Here is a 20,082-nt window from a genome sequence, read left to right as displayed (position 1 = left end):
TCGCTAAATCTCTATATTTTGCTAATTTTTCGTTGATTGTGGACTGGATGTTGTGTGTGTTCGGGATTGCTATGTCAATTAAGAAAATGGTTTTTGTGGTCTTATCAAAGAATGTTATGTCTGGTCTATTAAAGTGAACTGTTCGGTCGGTAATAATTGTGCGGTCCCAGTATAGTTTGTGTTGCCTATTTTCGTGGATTATGGATGGTTTATACTTATAATATGGTAGTTGTTTTTCTACGAATTTGTATTTATAAGCTAGGTACTGGTGAATTATGGATGCGACTTGATCGTGGCGGTGTTTATAATCTGTCTGAACTATGGTTTTGCATGCACCTGTTATATGTTGGATCGTTTCCGGGGCACTATTGCAATGTCTACATGAATCACTTTGATGGGCTAATTCTTTGGTTATGTGTTTCCTGTAATTTCGGGTGGCAATGACTTGGTCTTGTATGGCTAGCATAAAGGCTTCTGTCTCCGGGAAGAGTTCGCCTCGCTTCAGCCAAGAATTTGACAATTCTCTGTCGACAAATTCTTGGTTGAGATCGGCTATATGTCTACCATGAAGCGCTTTCTGTGCCCAGTCTGTTGTTTTCTGTTGTACACTGACTGTTTGTTCGTTGCTCTGCGTGGTTCTGTCTTGTAGGTTAAGGGGTGTATAACGGTTATCTATTTCAACTGTGTATGTGTGTAACTGTGATTGTTCGGCTTTTGAATGAAAGTAGCGTCGGAGTGTCGTTATTTGTTTATTATGCAAGTTCTGTAAATCTATCAGGCCTCTTCCTCCTACTTGCCGTGGCAAAGTTAGCCTTTGAGTACAGGATTTTGGATGATGCTTTCGGTGCTTTGTTAGGTTTGTATTGATGATGCGTTGCAGGTTTTTAAGGTTCGATTGTGCCCAACTTATTATACCAAATGAATATGTAAGAACCGGAATGACGAAAGTGTTTATGGCTTTTATTGTATTTTTTGAATTAAGGTGAGATTTTAGGATACCAGAAAGTCTGTGTTTAAATTTCCGAGTGAGTTCCTGTTTTGTCTGCTTTTGATGAATCTGGCCGGATTGATGAAAACCTAAGTATTTATATACATCTTGCTCGGTCATGGGGTCTATTTGATCTCCTGTGTCTAAGGTATAAGGGTTACTTTGAATTTGGCCTCTATGTATCGAATAAACTTTGCATTTGTCTACACCAAATTGCATGCCTATATCCTTAGAAAATTCTTGAGTAATGTCAGCCAGTTGGAACAGTTCTGTAATATTATCAGCAAAAAGTTTAATGTCATCTACGTACATGAGATGAGATAATGTGTGATACGAATCATCGTATTTAAGTCTGAAACCTATCTTCGCCTGGTCCAACAGTTCAGACAGTGGATTCAAGGCCATACAGAACCACAATGGGCTCAAAGCATCCCCTTGGAAGATGCCTCTACGAATACGAATCGGTTCAATAATTGATTGTTCTTGTTGCTTTAAAGTTAATGTAGTCTGCCAATTGTTCATAGCTGTTTGTAGGAATTGAATTAATGAAGGGTGAATTTTATAGCGTTTTAAAATGTATATGAGCCAGCTATGGGGTACTGAGTCGAATGCTTTTCGGTAATCTATATACATAGCGTGAAAGTTTTGTTTACGTTTCGAAGCGTACTTCATGACTACTGCATCTATGATCAATTGCTCTTTACACCCCTGGCTATTTTTCCTACAGCCTTTTTGCTGCTCTTTGAGTATACTATTTCGTGATAGGTGGGTATAAATTGTTTCACTGATGCATGCTGTTAGGATTTTGTAAATGGTTTGTAAGCAGGTAATTGGCCGGTATTTTGCAGGGTTAGAAGTATCATTATCTTTGGGTAGCAAGTAGGTGCGGCCCTGTGTAATAAATGTAGGCATTGTGTGAGGAGATTGAATAAACTGGTTTAAGAATTTATGAACAAACGGGTGTGTATAGGTGAGTTTTTTGTACCAGAAGTTATGTATATTATCTGTTCCAGGAGATTTCCAGTTGTGTGTTCTTTTAATTACCTGTATAAACGTATCGATGGGTATGTGATCGAATTCAATGCTCGGGATGGCAGATGTATTCTCTGCAACACTGCCGTCGTTTATCCAAGTGGCATTGTCGTTGTGCAGGATCGGCTTCTCCCATATGTCCGCCCAGTATTGTCGTATTGTCTCTATAGGTGGAGTGTCTGTACTCTGTTGAAGACTATGGTAGGTAGAATCGTTTGATGAAATTTTCCTGTAGAAATTGCTCTCGTTGTTTTCAAATAGCGCATTTTGCGCTTTTCTATCTGTGTAAGTTACGTACCTTTTTAGTCTGCTAGCTGCTGTATTTAATTTTTGCTTGAGTGTATCCAAAAAGTGTTCTGGTTCAGTGTTGGGATTTTCAAATGTAGCGTGTGTGTGAAAAGTGTGTCTAATTGTCTCTACTGCCAAAAGTATTCTCCTACTTCTATTGCCTCTAATATACTGCGTTAAGCGACCTATGTCTGCCCTGTACTTACTTATCTTAGATTCTAATCTAAGTTGCCAGCTAGGTTTTTTAGTTTTTCTTGTGTTATTGATGCCAGGTGGTCTATCAAGTTTTACTCCTATGTACGTAGCTGCTGTATATGCTGCAGTGTATATGACACTTTGTACTAAACTAAAGTCTGACTCATGGGAAATATATTGTGGCATAACAGTGCTGTCTAGGTATTTAACAGTTGATGTAAGCTTACGAGATACTCTTAGTTTTGGAATATGCGGTCTATGTGTAGGATTTATGTTTTTAAACTTATTTAAGTTCTCACTAAATATTGCCCTAATTTCTTTTTCGTCTATATTAAGTAAATTTTGTCGTCTGTGTTGTCTGTCTGTCCTAATTATAGTGTGTGTTCGGTCTAACAATTCTGTTTCGGTATTGGTTTGTGTGCTTCCTTCGTCCTGCTGTACGGCATCTAAGCCCTCAAAAGAATTTTGTGTGTCAACATTAATTATGGACCTATCCATTGCTGTTTGGACTTCGTCTTGTGTGTCATTGCATTCGAATATATCTGTCGCTCCTATTTCAGTTCTGACCTGGTTCTTAATCGTTTCAATTCTCGCTAGGCTTAGTAGTTTGTTATTGACTATGGCTCTCCTTTGGTCAGCTATGCGCTGTTCTGATAAGTGTGATAATTGAGGGAAATGGGATGTAAATTTTTCATGTAACTTTTTTCTGTAGGCTGTCATGTTCGTTTCTACTTCAGTAACTTCGAAATAAAACTTGATGATCATTTCATTAACGTCGGGTGACCATGCCATCCGGCCCCTGTTTGAGTGTTGCTAACACATAGTGAAAGGTATAATGATTGTGAGCTATGTGGCTGGTTACGGGAGTTTGTTCGATCAAAATCGTTTATGGTCTCTAAATGTCTTTCGACTTCTACTCGGATTTCATTCAAAGTTGTTTGTTGTAGTAATTTATTATTTAATATTGCTCGGCGTTGGTCTCCTACTCTCTGCCTAGATGCATTCATATCGGGGAATTTTTCTTGGAACTGTTTATGTAAAGGCTCTAAATATCCACGTTGAAGTGTCTCTAGTTTGCTTGTGATTAAATATGTACGCCAGATAAACCTATTCATTTCTTCGGTCCACCTTTTTCGCGTACGCGTCGTATTTGTAGTGGGTGCAGAATTAACGGCGTATGCCTCCTGCACAACATCTACAGACGCTAGAGAAGTTGCTGGTGATGATGTCAACGATTGTGAGGGGTGATAGTTATCAGAGTAATGAGATGAGCTGGGTGATTGAAATAAGCTATGGATGGATGAAGTTGGTGATGAGGGATGTGAGATGGCGGTGATGGCTTCGGGCATGTCCTTGTTGTCTGCATCAGGATTCGCTCGAGTAGATCTTGTCCTGTTATTACGGCGAGATACTGAAATAGGACCTTGCAAAGATTCCATACCATCACCTGAATCGGCTGTAGCATCTACATCGGTAGCCCGCCTGCTCAGCTCCCGATGACCGGCTGTAACAGATTGTTTGATGGGAGCCCGCCTGCTCAACTCCACATCGCCGTTGGATCGCATGCTGTGGCATCCAGCAACGGCTCCAGATGCGCCCCGACGATTACCCTCGGGCAGCGGCCCTGGACGTAGTTTTCTTGATCTTAACTGCATTACCTATTATAGAGAACGAGAAGGACAGAGAACAGAAAGGAAAAAGAAGAAAGGACAGGAAAGTTGGGATCTTGGTTTGGGAAGGGTAAGCCCAGGTGAAATTGGCAAATGTCATTGTATCTCCCTTATTGGGGTGTGATCTTGGTGTTTTGATCTGGTATAATAGTATCACCAACCCTTAAGCCCGCCCACCACGGCAAGGTGATCCCTTTGGGGGGTTATTATTATTATTATTATCGTTACTTTTGTTATACTCATTTCCTCAAAGGTTACCTGGAAGAGATTCCATACAGGGATAAGTTCACCTTTGTTGTATTTCATTTACTCTGTAACTGTGTTTCTCATGTTTTTATTTCTATGTACCTACAATATAGCATATACATATACAAATACATACATAAATACATACATAATACAAATGAATTTATTTCATTACTTTTTACAGCTGTTCTTAGTTATAAGGGTTAGGTAGGTAATTAGTCCATCTTAGGTATAAAGAGCAAGTATTAGGTAAGTATTTATCTTAACATTGTGCAACAATTTGTTTGTGTAAATAATGAAAAAGGTGCGGGTACAGCTTGCTACCACAAATCCATAATCCACATACCACAAATCAAAACACGATTAAGACCGAGGCAAAAAATATATTTTAAAATACTATTATACAATCGTGATATAATAGAGAGCTTTTCAGTCGAGTACCGTGTTTAAGCAACGAAGCTTGCTGAGTTGCTTAAGTAAGGTACGAGATTGAAAAGCTTGATTATTGATTTAAAAAAAAATACTTTCAACTAGTAGAATCATATAGGTAAACAAAACAAAAGTATACAGCTAAGATACGCGAGCTAAAAATGAAATATTGCGAATGGTTAGAAAACCTAACAGGAAAATAAGATAGGTACTTATTAGAAAATAAAATAAAAAACCGGCCAAGTGCGAGTCGGACTCGCGCACCGAGGGTTCCGTACTTTTTTAGTATTTGTTGTTATAGCGGCAACAGAAATACATCATCTGTGAAAATTTCAACTGTCTAGCTATCACGGTTCATGAGATACAGCTTGGTGACAGACAGACGGACAGCGGAGTCTTAGTAATAGGGTCCCGTTTTTACCCTTTGGGTACGAAACCCTAAAAATGGGAAAATATGCGACTGGTTACGGAACAGGAAAGTAAGCTATCTGGAAAATAAAATTAATGGGAAAATATGCGAATGGTTAGAAATGCTTTCGGGAAAGGCAGCTATTGAGAAAAAATAAAATGGTAGAAAATTGCGAATGGCAAAAATCGCAATCTGGAAAAACGATTTTCGGAAGAAACACGAAACTTTTGCTAGAGTTACTTTAAAAACAACGATACAAATTATTTTTTTACTTACAAACTAATTAAAAGATAAACTGCACGTCAAATGGCGGCAAAGAAAACTTTTTTCACGCATGTCACGCATGTCGCATACATCATACGTAGGTTTTTTTAATTCAGAGACTAACTAGAGTGGGGGTCGATTGCCATATTGTTGATACCAAACTAACAAGCGAGGTTTGTCAAAGTTGTATGCAATTGACATTACATTTCGAATAAAACGTCATCTCGACTGATATTAGAATAGAGGTCAAAACAAATTTCTTTGTTTTCAGAGATGTTCGAAATTTGAATGAAATAATATTATCGAAATCGATGTTATTATGTAGCAATAATAACATTTTCACAGATAAAAAAATTGCTGTAAAAAAACAGTTTGTCTTAATGTTGGCCATTATTTACGGATTTTGAAGGCATCATAGAGGCAAAGATAGATATAACTCCGTAATAGATGGATACAGTCTAAGGAAAAAACGTGCCTCGAAAATCACGAAAATTTGATTCTCGATCAGATGGCGCCACTAGTTTTGGCCTACTTTCGTATAGAGGGCGTTGACGGTTTCGTTTGTTATTTATAATTTTAACGCAGCGCGCGTTATTTTTTTTTGTTTTTACGCAGTGAAAGAACATGGGTCTAAATCATATAAAAATAATTAATGCAAAAAAAAACATTTATCTATATTTAAATACATTTTAATGTATTTTTATAAATCTTCATTTCTAGTTTTAAAGTATGTCGATAGATGGCAGAGAGGGTTTATGATATGTGTGTAGATAAAAAGTGTATAAGTTGACATATGCTAGTCGAATCACAAGAAATACAAGGTCACTAAGTTAAAAACTAAATTTAAACTTACCATCTTTGTTCATTCCCATGGCGAGGCATTTCTTGAGTCGGCAGGCCTGGCACTGGTTCCGATGTGCCTTGTCTACCACGCAACGGCCTGTGCCCGCCTGACACCTGCCAAAAAATGTTTTAAGTCTGACCTATTTAAATAAAATATCGATAGGACATCAGACATTATAACATGATATTGAAAACACGACAAGCAATGACAGCAAAAAATAACAAAAGAACTCTCAATTCATGTTGGCCCCCTATAATGAAATCAAGCAATCAAATCCCACTAATCCCTACCAAAAACTGGGCAACACCAGTGAAAGGGAATGCAAAGAGGTCGCATCTGTAGCGGGTCTATGGCAAAAATTACAATAGAGGGGCTGGCAACACTTGAACCCACTTAATCCGTAGACTGGTAAGCATATTTCTATTCTTGTTGCATCTGTGCCCGTGGTAAGGTGTGAGGTTATGATAGCGATAAAAAAGCGAGAAACATTCTAGGTTAATTCTAGGGACGAATGATAGGAATGGAAAATAAAAATGTTGTAGCTGGGAGTTTTCACCACGAGCGTCTAGAACTGATAAAAAAATGTCGACATATTTCACCAACAAAATCGCAATTTTCTTGTTTTCCATGTTAAGATGGGTTCTCAGTTGGACGATGACGTCATGTTCACTTACGGTTTTGTTAGGAGCGTTTCGCGAGTGAAGTACGACTGTCGGACTTTGACTATCATTTCTGACTTTTGTATTGCGTTAATAACATGGATGGGTCCCATATAGACATTTGATCCTAATAACAAACCTGATCGTCTGATCGTCTGATACTATTCATAAAAAATTGTCGTCAAGCCTATTCTAATTTAGATATATATTATATATAGTTACCTAAGTTATGATAATATCAATATGTCAAACGATAACATTATGATATGAAATCAGAGCCAACTGCGCTCAAAATGAAAACATACTTATCATAATTATAATTGTTTAAGGGTTTTTACAGACTTTTTTTTATTTTACTTTAGTAAATTAATCCTAGTATTTTTACACTTAATACCTCTAAAACGCTAATCGCTCCTCCTCTGTCACTCTGGCGCAGCCGAAAAATCCCCGATTCGGGGGTATTTAAATGTGATGCGAATTTAATTTTCGTTTTTTACGGCAAGTGCACTGCCTGTTGCTGTTCACTGTTTACCGTTCCGACGAATAATGGATACTTTATCATTTTGAATATACGTAACATTTTATTTGAAAAAATGAATCATGGTTTCTAAATAACAAAATATTTTCGGATTGGAGGGTAGTTTGGTATTTTCGGTTTGCGTAGGTTTACATTTTAAAAATTTTAGAATGTTTTTAATCAATTATACATACCTAAGTTAGTATGAATGTCAATGTTTACTAAAGTTAGGGGGTTTAGTCACCTATTCAGGAAATTGCTTTCAGTTTGGAATTGTTAAAAATTTATAGTGGATTTCGCTCTATAACACACTGTACTTGACAAGTACCAAAGATAGATATAACTCCGTAATAGATGGATACAGTCTAAGGAAACGTGCCTCGAAAATCACGAAAATTTGATTCTCGATCAGATGGCGCCACTAGCTTTGGCCTATTCTCGTATAGAGGGTGTTGACTGTTTCGTTTGTTATTTATAATTTTAACGCATATCAGTGAAAGAACATGGGTCAAAATCATATAAAAATAATAAATGCAAATAAAAAAATCATTTATCCATATTTAAATACATTTTAACGTATTTTTATAAGTCTTCATTTTTAGTTTTAAAGTATGTCAATAGATGACAGTGGTTACAAAATTTACTATGACAGTACCGCTCTATCTTATTATAATCTCTTTGCAAGTACCTTACCTACTGTAATATCTAGCGCTTGCTTTACTTTAATCAATATCCAATATAAAATACAGGGTAGATGAGACTGATAATATTAAAAACTGTTTAACATTTGCCTCCCTATTCGATTAATTCAGCCGCGTAATGTTATTAGGAGCGCGCCCTTAAAGCTACACCATAGATAACAAAAACGGCGTATACGCATCGTTTTCGGGTACACTTGAGCCCATATATCATTAACGCTAAGGAGATGGTCAAGTGTGACATGTGTACCAGCTTTATGGCAGATTGAATGCCGTGGTCTCATTACCTTTTTAATTTGAAATGGTGCTACCATGCTTATATTTTTGAGATACAGTCTGGCATAGCAACTTTGTCAGTAGATAAACCCCGTGATTTTGAAAATTTTTGTCGCGAAAGTTCAGTCTCCTACACCTTATTTAGAATTTCGCACATTTTTATACCTACTGAGTACTGACACTACTGACAAATTGTCTGACATACAAGCATATACTACTCTTTGCATACAAGTCTGGTAAATCTTGAGCATGACTTAGTTTTTAATGTTTATATTCAAATTCCTACCTTACAGTTTCTGTTAATGGGTAGGTATATACGTAGGTAGTAGGTTCATAACAACTTTCTGACAGAAAATCCTATTTAGTAGGGAAATAGCATTAAAAACGAATTTTGAACTTGTACTTAAACCAATTAAAAATTAAGTAGGTACTTAGATACGTTCTTTTAAATCCAAATAGGAATTTAAAAAGTGCTGAAATCGACAGGGCTTTTAGTAACGAAAAACTTATTAAAACCTAAGTTTGTCGTTACATCAGGCAAATATTAAACCTGGTACCATATTCTCTACCTACAATACAGCATATCGCCAACGCTAACAGCAAAAATAAGTAACATAGTTGCAATACGTTGGCGGTCTTTTTGTACAAACAAATATCATTACATCGAAAAAAAATGCTGACATTATTTCTCCATACAAAATGTTACCATGCTGAAGTCAGTGGCGCCATTAATAGAAGCAAATTTAAGTTGGTAGGAATTCGGCTCCCTTTTGCGACAAATGTCAACTTGCTCCTAAGCCTATTACTGGGGATTATCGGTAATGAAAATATATTTAATCTGTATTAGTCCTTCGTGTTGGCAGAACTGCTTTCATTTGGGCACTAGCTTCGATTGGAATTTTCCTTATTTCATGATGTGATTGCTTTCTTATGTTGACCCTAAGTTGATCTGTCATAAGCTGATATTTTTCTGCTATACATATACTCGTATTCTACTTCGAAATTTACTACATAGTAAGGACTTGAGGTTAATTTTGTTTAAACTAAAATAATTTATGGTATGTTAGATATATTTAATAAATTATTACTGATGCTGTTTGATAAGCACGCGCCTATAAAATCTTTAACAATAAGACAAAATCATAACATACCCTGGATAACTAATACTATTAAGGTCATGATAGACAAGCGGAATAAGGCACATTTGAAATATAGGCAGTCCAGATCAGATAGCAGCAAAAAATACTACAATGACTTAAAAAAAGCTTGTTGTGCAAAGTATTTACCATGAAAAACAAGCTTATTATAATCAAATAAATTCTCATTACAAAGATTCTATAGGTAAGTCTTTATGGAAAAATCTAAAAAAAACGGTGTTAGATGACTCTAATAGCCGACAGCGTCTCTCAGATAATTTTAATGATCCAAATTTGATCAATGACCATTTTCTCAATATTCCTGGTTTTGACAGGGTTTCGTAGTCTACAATAATGGACTTTGAATCTAACCGATTTGGAGATTCTATTTTTAATCCTAAACCAGTCAATGAGCAACAGGTTGGAAAATATATATTATCTATTACAACTAATGCAGTTGGTGTTGACTCTATCTGTAGGGACATGGTTGTGCTCACATTACCACGCACATTGTCTGTGATCACAGCTATTATGAGGCTATTATTAATAGGTCAATTATTACCGGTGAGGTGCCGGCTATTTGGAAATCTGCTCTTGTTACTCCTTTGCCTAAGGTGAATAATGCACACGAACTTAAAGATCTCATGCCAATAAGTATATTGCCGTTATTATCCAAAATATTAGAAAAAGCTGTTTTTGAACAATTATACAAGTATGTAGAGGATACAAATATCCTGCCGCAAATGCAATCAAGCTTTCGTAAGGGAATGGGGATCGTAACTGCTTTAATTGATGTGGTCGATAATGTTCTTTCTGAACAAGATTCTGGTAAGGGTACATGTTTGGTACTTTTGGATTTCTCGCGCGCTTTTGACTGTATAAATATTGCCCTGCTACTCTCAAAACTGCGTTACTAAGGAGTAGACTTGAAGTTATTGGCTTGGTTCAAGAGTTATCTTGACGGACGAACACAGTCTGTCAAAATTATAAAAGACAATGGTACCTTAACAGTCTCTGACGCCAAGCCTTTACCCGGGGAGTCCCCTAGGGTTCCATACTTGGACCATTGCTATTTATTATTTACAGCGCAGACATAATAAAAAGTATTAAATACTGCAAATACCACCTGTACGCGGATGACGTCCAACTATACTTTTCGACTCGTCCTAGTGATCTTGTCCAGGCGATTGACAAAATAAATGCAGATCTGGAAAATATATCCACTTGGGCTGATAAAAATGGATTATTGCTAAATCCTCTAAAATCTAAATTCATGATACAGGTTGGGCCAGTGATAAATGCATTTTTTTTATAAATAATCAATTTTTATGTTTTTAAATAAAAATTATGATTAGAATTTGGGATAAAGAAATAAATTTTACGTTTTAAAAATTAAATCATCAAGATGTCGTCCGTAGCGGTTGCGGCACTCTTCCAGTCTTGCTTGTAAATTTTGAAAGATTTTCGTTAGAAGTTGCGGAGATATTGATTGGATTTCTTGACGAATATTCTACTTTAATTCTGCTGTGGTTGTCGGATTATTGGAGTACACTTTACTCTTCAAGTAACCCTACAAAAAGAAGTCTCCCGAAGTTAAGTCAGGGCTCCTGGGAGGCCAAGCAATGTCACCTCGCCTCGATATCATTTTTTGAGGAAACATTTCACGCAAAACTTCTAGGGTCACGTTACTTGTATGGCAGTTGGCCCCGTCTTGCTGAAACCATGTGTTGTTGTTGTAAGTGTTGTAACCATACGATTCGTGAAGTTTCGGAGCCAGGAAATCTCTTAACACGAAAGTCTTGTTAAGACTTTCAAAATTTACAAGCAAGACTGGAAGAGTGCCGGAACCGCTAGGGACGACATCTTGATGATTTAATTTTTAAAACGTAAAATTTATTTCTTTATCCCAAATTCTAATTATATTTTTTATTTAAAAACATAAAAATTGATTATTTATTAAAATGCATGCATTTATCACTGGCCCACCCTGTATTATGTATTACAACGCTGTCTTAAAATTAATGCCTGAACTCCTAGTGGGAATTGTGTTAGGATGCATGCTAAACCTATAATTTTATAATCTTATCTGTGTATTCTCACTGGCCTGTATCTGTTTTTTTCCCCAATAAAGAAAATAAAATAAAATAAAATTAGGTTCCAAAGCACAAAAATCTAAAATTCTGGATCTTGACCCTAAAATAAGTATAGGAGGTTCGTTAATAGAACGCGTGGAGGAGGCCAGAAACCTAGGGATCGTTATGAAAAACATGTACTTAAGTGAGTTGGTCAAGTCTTGTTTTTTTCGCCTGAAGGTTTTATACCAAATTCAAAACCTCTTAAGTGAGGAAGAACGTAAGATTCTATGTGAATCACTTATTCTCTCCAAACTGAATTATGGAGACATAGTGTATGGACCACGTCTACTAGAGAAAACTCGTCGTCTTATACAACGAGTGAATATCTGCACTCAAAAATACACATTTCCTCCTTTCACAAAAGACACGGTACCAGATCCACCAGGCGTTGCCAAACGCACCCGCACAAAACTGTCGCTTTTACTGGTTGCTTCCGGTATCTTGCAACTAAGTGCTGGAATAATATCCCCCCACCATTAAGATGCCTTAAAACAAAAAAAAACATTCAAGTTTAATGTCAAAAAACACCTTTTAAATAAACAAAACTTAGGAATTCCGTACGGGTACTTGGTTACAGATTACCGGATGTAGTCTGTATAAGCACGAATATCTCATCATATGGTAGGACGTTCACTACTGCTGTATTTGTTAATACTACACATACGCACCAACACTCACCACACTTATACATCCCTACGACACATCTATTCTATTCAGACATTATAATGGCAATTTTTTATTAGAAATAGGCCAATTTACTCATTACTATTATAACATTATAATTTCTACATTGATAGTCTGTTAGTGACCTGGGTTCTAGCAGAATTACCAGTGCTTCGCTCGAAAGAGCGGAGTGTATAACTGAGCCAGAACCCTTTTGTTTTGCTGCAACGCACACAGCAATTCTACGGTTTATTTTTTGTTTAAGTTTAAGTTTTGTTTAAGTTTTGTTTTTTATCTTAATGTTGCTTTTTTGTATCTCTTCTTCTCTTTTGTTTTAATATGTGTGTATTGTGGCAAACGAATAAATGGTTTATCTATTTATTTATCTATCTATTATTATTCATTTCTCTAATAAATAATAATAGTTACCATAAATAATAAAATGATTTGTTATGAAATTAAAGTTAAAATCGCGTGTCTGTGAAAACGTTGTAACGTTCAGGATTTCACTTTTTGGACTGTTGAATTTTCGCTTGTTCGAATTTTAATGTAAATAAACCCTTATATTAAATAAAAACTTGGCAGTCTTAATAAGAATAAGAAATAAGAATAAATTTATTATCAATGAAATATATAACAGAGAATGTCAGGGGTCTCCGCACTAGGCTACGCCTGTATCGCGGGGAACCAGGTACAATTAAAATTATTAATAGTTAAAATATAGAGTACTACACAACAAAGTAGGTATTGAAAAACAAACTTAAATGAAGTACTTGAAAGTACGAAAAAAAAATTTATACAATATTGAAAACTAAACTAAAATATTTTAGTTATAATATCTTCTGTCTCTGCATAAGAAAGTGAATGTAAAAATTTAAATAAGAGTATCTTAGCTTCTACAATGGTGCAGTCTTTAAGTTTACAATGTTAAGCAAAGCGTTGTAAGTGGTAACTCGGATTCCTTCCCCGAAACGTTTCCCAAAGGCGGAACGGACTTCTGGAATTGGTAAGTTAAAGGTGCGTTTTTTGATTAGAGAACTAGCAAGGCAACAATTTTGAAATGTGTGTGTAAAGAGATTTTCATTAAAAATAACTGACGTACGGTCAAGACCTTTGCTTCGGCATAGAGATCTATGGATGGGAATCGAAAGGGTTTTTTAAGCATCACTTTTAAAACAGAGCGTTGAGCCCTTTCAATTTCCAGCATAGAGGTCTTAGCCGCACTTCCCCAAACTGTGATGCAGTAGCTAATCACAGACTGACAGAGCGCGGTGTAAACTAATTTAAGTACAGAATCATCGGCAGTGTTTCGGAGCTTTTTGAAAATAAATATGGATTTCCTTATTCTAGCGGAGAGTTTGTGAATATGGTTTTTGAAATTCAGTTTTTCATCTACTAAAATACCAAGATATTTTATTTCATCAGTATTTTGTATTGAATCACAGTTACAGGAGTTAGAAGTAGGGTAGTCTGTGCATGAATGGATTTTTATAATGGGAGAAAAAGATGGTTTTGACAAGGTGGTTTTATAGAAACAAAGGAATTTAGTTTTGTTGCAGTTCAGGGTTAGAAGGTTGGAGCGGAACCAGTCCGATGCAATTTTCATGCCCCTTTCTGCGGCAGCGACTGTTTCTTCCCAGCTTGTGTCATTAAAAAGTATAACGGTATCATCTGCGTAACAGAGAATTTCGGAATTAGGTATTTTTAGGTTTAGGACATTATTTATGTAAATCGTGAAAAGGGTGGGACCAAGAATACTGCCTTGCGGAACGCCGAAATTAATATTTTCCATAGAACTATTATAGGAACCTACTTTAACAAATTGCCTTCTATCTGTCAAGTAACTTGCGAACCACGACAGTGGGACACCGTGTATCCCCAGATTTTGAAGCTTACGCAGCAAAATCGGTATAGACACGGTATCAAAGGCTTTAGCCAAATCCAGGAAGACGCCAATACATTTAAGATTTTTATCTAAATAAGATGAAATTAGGTTGACGAGAGTTGAGGTGGCATCTTCCGTGGATTTATTCCTCCTAAAACCGAACTGTCGATTCGATAAGAGGTTGTAGCTCTCAAGGTACTTGACTAATCGATTGTTGACTAATTTTTCTAAAATTTTTGAAAATACTCTGAGCAGCGATATCGGCCTGTAATGCTTTTTGGCCCTTCTTTGTATATCGGAGTGACAGATGCTGTTTTCCATTGGTCCGGAAAACAGCCAGAACCAAGGCTTAGGTTGTAGATATGGGTTAAGGGCACAATGATAGTATTTTTGACAAATTTTAAAAGCTTGTTAGTAACGCCGTCAGGGCCTGATGCACAGTCAACTTTTAACTGCATTATAATGGTTTCAATTTCACTAAAATCAGTCGGCTGCATAAAGAAGGACTTATCAGTGCAAACGTTTAGTTTAAGATTATTGGCTAATACTTCTTCTGATTTTCCGGATTGTGAAATGATATTATTAGCTAGGTTTTGGCCCACGGAGGAAAAAAATCTATTACAGTTATCAAGAGATTCTTCGGCATTAGTTGTAGATAAGAGTTTTGTAGGTATAGTGTTTTTTTTTATTAATATTACATATACTTTTGACAACCTTTCACAGTTTCTTAGTGTCATGATTAGTATTAAAAAGCTCATTTTTTTCGTATTGTTCTTTCAGTTTTTTAAGGAGATTGTACAATAGTTTTTGTATCGGTTATATGTTAATTGAAGCACAGTATCATGTGGATGTTGTTTAGATTTTAAATGCAGCTTATCACGATGTTGAGCACAGCGGAGGAGTCCTGGCGTCATCCTGGGTTTCAGAGTGAATTTGGATCGGGGAATCTTTACTTGCTTCGAGTTAAACTCAATAGCCTTCTTGATAATACTCGTAAAGGTGCTAGTTGCGATGTTCACATCAGATTCACATAACACTTCGCTCCAGTCTGTCGCTAAAAGCTCCTGAGCGACGCCTTCGTAATCAGTTACAATTTTAGTTCTGTCTCGCTTTTTAGGTAACGACAATTGAGAAGAGATTTCGATAGCGACTGCTTTGTGATCTGTGATATTAAGTTCACACACCAGACCAGTTACTGACCGTTGAGTTCTTACGAATACATGATCCAGACAGGATTGTTCACGCGTAGGCAAAGTAATCGCGGGTATGAGGCCATGTTCAGCGAGAAGACAGAGGTATTCTGTTGCGTTAGTGTGCTGTGAATGAGAAGGTAGTATGTCAATATTTATGTCATAATTAATTGAGCTACTTGATGGAGTGTATCAAGAGTGTGTTCTAGGTCAAGAAGGAAATTTGACGTACATCTAAAGGATGGGGATCTGTAGAAACCAAGAATAGTGGCCTGATTTGGGATCTCTACTAATAGACAGCAAGCTTCATTAAAACGGGGTTCTGAAACAGACACGCTAAAATGGTCCCTAACATACACTATGACTCCGCCATTTTGATTTATATTGTGTGTGGTATGATACAAGGAATATCCAGGAATATGATCTATCAATGCAAAGTCTTGTAGTCTACACTCAGTTAAAACTAAAACATCAAATTCGACCTGCGTTCGATATAGATTAAGGAGGAATAAGTCAAAATTTTTATTAATACTCCTAATATTATAGGTTAAGACTGTAAAATTCCGCTTTAGCTTAAAAATAGTTTTACAGTAGTCCGGGCTTGGAATTTCATAACAAGGTATATTAGTTACAGAGTCTAAATCTTCTGCAATTTCAGCACTATTCATAATCGAAAAAGAAGAAACTGTCAGTCCATGTAAGAAAAAAGATTTCAGTGTTGTGAATATTTATACATAGATTGCATAGCCCGAATTCCTGGAATAAATGTGTTAATATGGTTTTTGCATTAAGGTGTAATATGTGATTGTAGTTACTATACATACTATTAATACATAACATAACATGATAAGTAAAAGAAAACTTGAAGAAATTTGTAGTCTAGAGGGCCAGATAAAAGAAGGTGTGGCTTTTCTCCAAATCGCCTCACTGATCTCATTTAAGCAGTCCAACAGAAAATCATGGCGGACTGTGCTTGTTCCTTAGACAAGGAAGGTTCCTTGGTAAACAGAAGTACATTGCTAACGCTGCAATCGTGCCAGAGACGGGCGACGACGGTAACGATGTAGACACCATTGCACTACCAATAGTAAATGATTGACAAAAGACAAAAAAAAGGAAACTGTCTGGTCGTCAAGTCATAAATGACTCAGTGACCCCATTACCGGAAATGTTCCAAATTTCGCCAAACCATTACATTAAGTATATACCTACATGTTACACATCGGTTGTTAGTTTAGGTGTATCGCTACCGGCCGCGTCTATTTGTCTAACTATTGGATGAAGTGAACTATGTCACACCTGTGACCCGGTTGACGTTTTATATTGGACTAAACATGACTTTCTCCGGTTTTCGTAATATTTATATATCTAGCTTTTGTCCGTATAAACTCGTTTCGATATTTAATGACACTCATCTCTCAAACTTTAACTCCCATTAGGTAGGTGGCGATTTTCGGATAAAAAGTAGGTATCCTGCGTGTTTGTTAATCAGTTTGTAAACAATTCCAAGCTACGAAAAGTTAAATTTAGGTTAATTATGTACATACGTATACATTCAATATACGCATGTAATAGATATCTGTCATAGAGCTCGTCGTCGCACCGATCTTTTGACTCAGAATACCGTAAAAACTAGTTTTAACTAGTAAAAAATCGTTTTCTCAAACTCAAGTCAAAACTAGTTAACTAAAATTTATTTTGAATAATTAGTGAAAACTAGTTTTCACCAAGGCGTTTCGGAAAGCTAGTGAAAACGTGTTTTCAGCACCAGGGCGTTTCAGATAACTTGTTTGAAATAGTCAAAACTAGGTGAACTAAAATTTATTTTGAATAATTAATGAAAACTAGTTTTGCCTGAAAAATTCCAGTTACAACTAGTTTTCACCAATGAGGCGTTTCAGAAAACTAGTGAGAACGTGTTTTCGTCAGCACCAGGGCGTTTCAGAAAACTTGTTAGAACTAGGGAAAATGCTTTGTTACGGTAACATACAAGGTGTAACAAAATTACTCGGGATACGACAAAGTAGAATAAAAAAAATGTTGACGCGAAATTTTTTGACTTGGACGACCTGCATCTGCCTAGCATAGCAAAAAATTTTTTAACAAATTTAAACTATTAAAGTCGGCTTTCGTTAACCAACCATTATAAAAGAACCATCATATTGACATAATGAAGCTGTCCAGCTAACCTGTAGATGAGTTTCCGTCGGACGGAGCGCTTGAAGAACCCGCTGCAACCGTTGCAGGCCAGGATGCCGTAATGTTTGCCGGAGCTGGTGTCGCCGCACACCACGCACACTAGACCTGGGAGAATGAGTGATAACCATCAAATAAACACATCCTTAAAATTGTTGCAACTTATAAGTCTTATAACTCGATATATTCTGTTTTACCTAGTTTTAAAGAAAGGTTTAAGACGTTTCAACGCCCTCATAGCATAGATAGTCGGTCGGTAGTGACCCTACGAAGCAAGTTGCCCCCGGGTTGAAATTCTGGTAACGGCGTTTATTTGTGTGTTCATCAGATAGAGAACCTTAAGAGCACCGTTAAAATCCTTCCGGTTCCTCCCAAACAAGGTCCCGCTCCCTGAGCGAATCCGATCTGATGTCCTGTCTTGTCTAGGTGCTTAGTTTATTTGATGGTTGGGGCAGGTAGCCAAGACCTCAACTAGTGGTGCGGTGCTAGCGCAGCCGCAAGTAGAGTGGCGGAGGACGGGTTCACACCTCGGTCACCAGGGCGATGCCGACCTGTCTTACCCAGGTGGTTAGTCTTCTTTGTGGGCGGGTCAGGCAGCCAGGGTCTGAGCGCTGGTGGTGCTAGCGCAGCCGCAACTAATGCGGCTGAGGACGGCGGCGACCAGCGCAGTGGTGAAGGGTTCTCGTCGCCTGGTAAAAGTAGAAAAAATAATTAATCAAGTAAGTTCACAATACAGATGATTCAATTTTTTTTTTCTGACATTACAATTAATTCTGCTTCTGAATGCAAGAAAATGACATAAAACATCAGCCTGTTTAAATAAGACAATTAAAACTAAATAGTACGAGTGGTCAGAAGCTTGAGCGGAGATGTTTGTCCGTAGTTTAAAATTATTTGTATTTAAAACTATTTGTATTTTGTCCTTAAGTTAAGTAATGTTTTATTAGGCAGATTATGTTCGTATTGTTTGCCATATTGCCCATATTTACGTCGTATGTAATTTTGGTAGTGTCTGCATAATTGTATGTATCCCCGCCACTGTAGCATGTATTTCGATAGGAACTATAAATGTAATAATTATCCCAAGTTTTTGATATTAGTATTTACTTAATATGGTATGGTTTTATTATTTACAATGCATGTGCTCGAAAAGTGCGTTTCTACAGACCCATATCATGCGGAAAGTACTACTTTTCCGCTCTAGTGCTTTTTGTTTTAATTTTTTTTTACAGTACATATGGTGCTACTTTCTCGCACTAGTGCGGAAAAGAGCACTTTTCCGCACTAGTGCTTTTTGTTTTCAATTTTTTAATAATTAAACTTATTTGCCATGATATGTTTTTTTATTTACTCCCACAATGCATAGTAAAACATTGTATGATACACGTGCGTAAAGATGATTTCCGCACTTGTTGCATAAATAGCTATTACCAACCACCTTTAAAAAAAATATGGAACTAAAACAAAATCAAGCAATAAACACTTAATCTCGATATGGCTAATAAAATAACAATTGCAAATAGCACCCTTTCGTTTAATAACATTTCTACTTTATGCTATAAGGTAAGGGTAACCCCGGCCCCTTGGTAAACATTGCACACTCTTGATCCTGAGCCAAACGATGATCATCCTTGCTCCTCTGATATTTAGGGTTTGTGAAGTGCACATTATAAGTGATGCTAGGGTGGTACTAATGTGGCAAATCAATTAAGTGATTGAGGGTCGAAATGTGTAGGGATGTAGCAATTTGATATGGTTCTGGTCAAATCACGATTTAATCTAAATATTTCTGCGATTAGGGATTTTGATTCGCTATTTAATTTGAGCTGCGTAAGTCTAAGTAAGTATATACTAAGTACTTAAATATTCTTTATTGTGTACCATAAAATTTAAAAATAGGTACACAGAACATTAAATACAAGTTTAAGACTAGGTAACAACAGGCGGTCTTATCGCTAAAAAGCGATCTCTTTCAGACAACCTTTGGGTAGCAGGAAAGTTAAGTACTTACAACTTTAATCGGGTAGTGCCGATATACATATAAATCAACAAACCAAAGACACAAATATTTACCTACCGCTTAATAAGCTTAAATTGCTTGAAACGTTCCTGTACCTATTTATTAATTCGGTGATGTTTTATAAAATATGCGAGCCTTAACTTCATATTTTGCAGACGGATCACTGAATCAAATGCTTGTTTATTTTTAATTTAAGCTTCCAATGTTGATTAAAAAAACATGATCTAGTGACACCAATTTTGATAACTATTTGTAGTTTAGGTTTAATTAAAATATGCTATAAAAACAAAGTAACGCTAGTTCCATACAAGTAAAGGTCAATTTTTTGAAAGATCTTACGAA

General features: G+C 36.4%; 2 protein-coding genes across 2 annotated transcripts in view; one reads left to right on the top strand and one right to left on the bottom strand.

Moving 5' to 3' along the window:
* The window catches only part of LOC134749542 (photoreceptor-specific nuclear receptor), a 76,046-nt gene that overhangs the window by 38,640 nt on the left and 17,324 nt on the right, over nt 1-20,082 (bottom strand). The window contains exons 2-4 of the mRNA XM_063684521.1: nt 18,281-18,427; nt 17,714-17,828; nt 6,375-6,478 (exon numbers count right to left, since the gene is read on the bottom strand). Of these exons, the coding sequence (XP_063540591.1) occupies nt 6,375-6,478; nt 17,714-17,828; nt 18,281-18,427 (366 nt within the window). The remainder of the gene's footprint in view (nt 1-6,374; nt 6,479-17,713; nt 17,829-18,280; nt 18,428-20,082) is intronic.
* LOC134752504 (serine protease inhibitor 77Ba-like) overlaps nt 1-20,082 on the top strand; it is a 139,221-nt gene that overhangs the window by 112,072 nt on the left and 7,067 nt on the right. The window lies entirely within an intron of this gene.

Source organism: Cydia strobilella, chromosome 2, assembly GCF_947568885.1.
Source record: "Cydia strobilella chromosome 2, ilCydStro3.1, whole genome shotgun sequence".
Taxonomy (NCBI): Eukaryota; Metazoa; Arthropoda; class Insecta; order Lepidoptera; family Tortricidae; genus Cydia; species Cydia strobilella.
Note: the sequence above shows the minus strand (reverse complement) of the source record. Positions and strands in the feature narration are given on the sequence as shown.